General features: G+C 32.4%; 1 protein-coding gene across 1 annotated transcript; it reads right to left on the reverse strand.

Annotated features, from left to right (window-relative positions):
- Window positions 1-987: 987 nt before the first annotated feature.
- On the reverse strand, window positions 988-3,522 carry LOC129288878 (isoliquiritigenin 2'-O-methyltransferase-like). Its single transcript, XM_054925683.1, has 4 exons — window positions 3,039-3,522; window positions 2,158-2,471; window positions 2,000-2,064; window positions 988-1,499 (listed from the first exon to the last, which is right to left on the reverse strand). The coding sequence occupies exons 1-4, from the start codon at window positions 3,437-3,439 to the stop codon at window positions 1,200-1,202; spliced, it is 1,080 nt and encodes a 359-aa protein (XP_054781658.1). The 5' UTR covers window positions 3,440-3,522; the 3' UTR covers window positions 988-1,199.
- Between the last annotated feature and the right edge of the window lie 931 nt (window positions 3,523-4,453).

Consider the following 4,453-nt stretch of genomic DNA (forward strand, 5'->3'; position numbering starts at 1 on the left):
GCTCCTCCACAAACATCTATTGTGATAGTTAAGTTGTAATCAAGATTGCTCACAATGATGTGTATCATGAACGAACCAAACATATTGAGATTGACTGCCATTTCACTCGGTAACATGTTGTTAGGGGCACCATCCAACTTGTTCCAATTCGAACCAATATCAATTGGCAAACTTGTTTACAAAGTCTTTTAATCCAGGCCACTTTCATTTCTTGGTAGACAAATTCAAGTTGCTCTCGATCAAACCATCTTGAGTTTGAGGGGGAATATTATCTAGAATATTCTTCAAATATTTTATCATTATTGTATATATATCTCAGTCATTATTAAGAATATTATCTAATATTATTATGTAATTATTAATCATTATTAGGTTGTCTTTTTCTTGATGTATATATTGTACCCTTCAGCTCAATAATAGATAAGACACTTCTACATATTTTTCTTGCTTCTTTCAAAATGAAATGATGAAATTGATAAGGATTTATACAGTTGTGTATTGCATATACATGTAAAAGATAAGGTATTATTATTAATGCCAAGTTGCAAAAATAGAATGAAGGCATTTTTTTTTAATCCCAAGTTCACAACTAAAGTCAAATTGCAAGTTGGTTGCAATCATTTAACATATATATATATATATATATAACCCTTCATTATAATATTAATATTAATTTTTTTTTGATATCTTTAAGCATTTCTTATAATCTGTGTGCATATCCGATAAACTACTTCTCTGCTTAAAATTTGAAAAAATTGTATTTATTCACCCACGACATTCATCATTAATGATTGAAAAGTGCTACTGAATCAATAATTATATTTTTATTTATTCACTGTGACATATAATATAAAATATTTTTGTTTGAATAACTAATTTAAATGCAAAAACATAATATATCATATAATAATACGATAACTTGATGTAAAACTCATGTTGCGCAGAGTTTAAAAAAGGTGCTGAATTGTACATAACTAATTAAAAATATATTCACTTACAACAACACTTTGTTATTTATTGTGCCTTACGTAATATAAAAATAGAACAAAACTCCAATGGTACAGTATAAAGAAAAGACGCAAACTCCATATATATATATATATATAAGCATTACATACATATCCCATTTTCTTTATTCAAAAAAAAAAATCACTTGTCCCTTCACATCACAGGCAACAATTTGCTTCTATTTAGTTGGTTTATTTATAAAACTCAATGACTCCCAAAGCAGAAGAGAAAACACGAGCAGCAACACGATAGCTGGAAAACCCAGCAGCTTTGCCCAAAGCTTCCAATTCTTTCTCTGTTCTTTCCTTCCCACCGGCTTGCAAAAACATGATGTTGTCAAGAATCGCTACATATTTATCGCTGGCTGTTGCATTTAATGTTTCTGGCATTATCAGGTCAATCACAATAAGCTTCCCTCCTTTCTTGAGGGACTTGTGACAATTTTTCAGAACTTTTATGCACTTGTCATCTGCCCAGTTATGAGTGGTAGCCTGCAACAAAACACACCCCCCCCCAGCATATCATTAATTATATCAAAACTTTGGATTTATGTGAAGTTCTTGTGTCAAAAGTGTAGGATATTTTAATAACATATTGGCATTTCAAAAGAAATAATTATTTTTCATTAATAATATTAAACACTATTTATGGCTATCAAAACTCATTATTTTCTGAAACTGTCTTTAAATTATGATCAAGGCATTATTAATCGGTTTTTTGTTGGTTGGTGCTACTGTGATCTTTGCCTGTAAAAGGCAGTCCGGTCTGCATAGCTGAGAGAATTATCCCAAGCTTTCCGGCACTCTTGTCCCCACATTATGCTTCTCCTAAGTTACTCTAAATCCCTGTTCATTTTGTAGGTAGAGTTTGTTTAATCTTAAGGTACTACTGTGCAATTAACCCTATGTGACCGAATAGTTCTTAAAGATAGTACCTTTGGGCATGACTCAGACGATGATTTTAACAGCTATTGCCAACTACACACACTGACCTTGATCATTATAGCATCACCTTCTGGGACACATTCGAACATGCTTCCTCCAACATGCTTGATTCCTTTGATAATCCAAGGAAAATCTTGTTAGCCCATAGGGAAATATTACAATTTATTAATTGAAGTAGCATCAAGAGACTGAGATATTTAATTACCTGGATGGGATGGGGCATGTTGAACAACATGCGGCAAATCGAAGTTAATGCCTTGAATTGAAGGGTACTTAGAGACGATCATTTTGAGGCTTTGGCCAACGCCGCCAGCAACGTCAACAAGTGTTGATATTCCCTCAAATCCTTTGTAGTTATCAAGGATCTGCTTCATGTGCATGAATGAAAGATCAGCCATTGCCTTATGGAAAACAGTTTCGAAGGTCGGATCTTTTTTCATGTATTCAAACATGGACATCCCGTGAATTTTCTTAAACAGGTCCTCTTCCTCGTCCAGTATCACTTGCTTGATGTTTTCCCTGCCATTGTCATTCACACCATATGCCACTAAGATAGGTTAATCTCTTTAGCTAGCTCAGATCGAAACTTATTTAAATATGGATAAAATTAAGGAAAATTAGGACCAGGGTAATTAAATAGCAATATTTTGAAAAAAATCCTAGAAAAAAATTCGATAATAAGACGACCAAGAGAGAGTTTCATCATTTATGAGAGAGAATATTATATTTTCTCTTCTCTGAGACCTAGCTATATGTTAAAAGTTCACCCCATTTTCTGTCTCAAATCACTATTTCTATCTTTACTTTATTTAAAAGTCAACTTAAGGTGTCAATTTTTAAAAATTAAAGAACCCTTAAGGGTGAAATGATTTATATTTTGACCCAAACTTATCACAGCGACCTAACATTTAATTAAACACATATCTACATCATGAATAGTTCATCGAGATATTAAATTAAGTGTTCATGCAAGTCTTTGTTCCTGCGTAAGTCTTCATTACAGGAATATATATCGACCGTACGTTAAAAGCACATATATTTTCCCTAACGCCTAGCTATACACAAGTCAAAACAAGAAATACTTACCGAACTTTTATATAAGCTGGATGGTAACTTAATCTGGAGACTGAAGCATAAGAGACTCCATCCTCATCAGGGAACATGTATTTACCAATAGGAGATAGAGCATAAAGCCTCTCAATCCTACCATCTTCATCAACCTTCCTGGATGAAGAAGTCAAAACAGAATGACTAGCAAGCAAACACAGCAACCGATCGAGGCGGCGAACGGTGTCAGCATGTGGATTTGGAAGCCCGGAAGCAATTTCAGAGGGTGACATGCCCTCAGGGTTTCCCTCACCGATGATCTTGAAGAGGTCGAGCTCAATGGCAGCATTTAACACTGCAGGGTAAAGCTGAGCACTCGCTAGCAACATGGCATCAAGAGAAACATCATATTGACCATGATTGTCCATGGTAGGGCTCATACTTACTAGCTTCTTCTCTCTAGCTTATATGAATACTCTCTCTATATCAACTATGAGAGCGGGTTTATTGTTTAGCCTGAAGATAATTCAAGCAACCTGATTTAGTCTAGTAAATGTGGGGGGGTATTTATAATGTAAATGGACCATTGAAACTCGAGAGAGATGATTAAAATAGTATAGTCTTATTGGCCAATTAAGAAGAAACCTCTCCTGGTTGATCATCTTCTTGGAGGATTAAACAATTAATTTCAACTTGCAATGGAGGTCACTTTCTAATATACATGAGTCATACATGCATGCATGTGAATCCCATTTATTTAGAAAACCTATAATTTTATCAAGTGGGTGTGGTAAAAGTAGTAGTAGTCTGGGCCCAACATTTTAGAATTTGGTTCTTGAAAATGTGTGTATTAAAAATAAAACACTTGGGAAAAGACACCCTTAAATGATATTCCTTCTATTGTAAATTATAAGACACTTTTGGAAAAAATTTACCATCCCAAAATATAAGATACTTTGAAAAGATTAATATTTTATTAAATAAATTTATTTTAATATTATCCCTTCTTTTTTTCTATTGAATACTAATTAGGTGTAGATTTAGGTTATTAAATGAAAAGTATTTTTGAAAGTTTACACTTTTATTTTGAAAAAATAAAGTTGTAAAGTGTATTTAATGAAGTTTATTGATATATGAGATTTTATTTAAAAGTATTTTATAATTCAGTATAGAGGGAATACTGAGATTTTTCAAGAGATAAGTCTCATAGCTGTCAACCATAAAGATACTTTGATTATTAAATAAGCTTATTTCAATATTACCCCCTCTCTCTATTTAAGACTAATTATGTATAGATTTAGGTTATTAAACGAAGAGTATTTTTGAAAGTTTACATTTTTATTTTGAAAAAATAAGATTGTTAAGTATATTTAATAAGGTTTATTGATATATAAAATTTTATCTAAAGTATCTTATAATTTAGGATGTAAAAAATACTCAGATTCCTTGAAGGA

This window comes from Prosopis cineraria, unplaced genomic scaffold, assembly GCF_029017545.1.
Source record: "Prosopis cineraria cultivar Desert tree isolate PC_DT_omini unplaced genomic scaffold, ASM2901754v1 PC12, whole genome shotgun sequence".
Classification (NCBI taxonomy): domain Eukaryota; kingdom Viridiplantae; phylum Streptophyta; class Magnoliopsida; order Fabales; family Fabaceae; genus Prosopis; species Prosopis cineraria.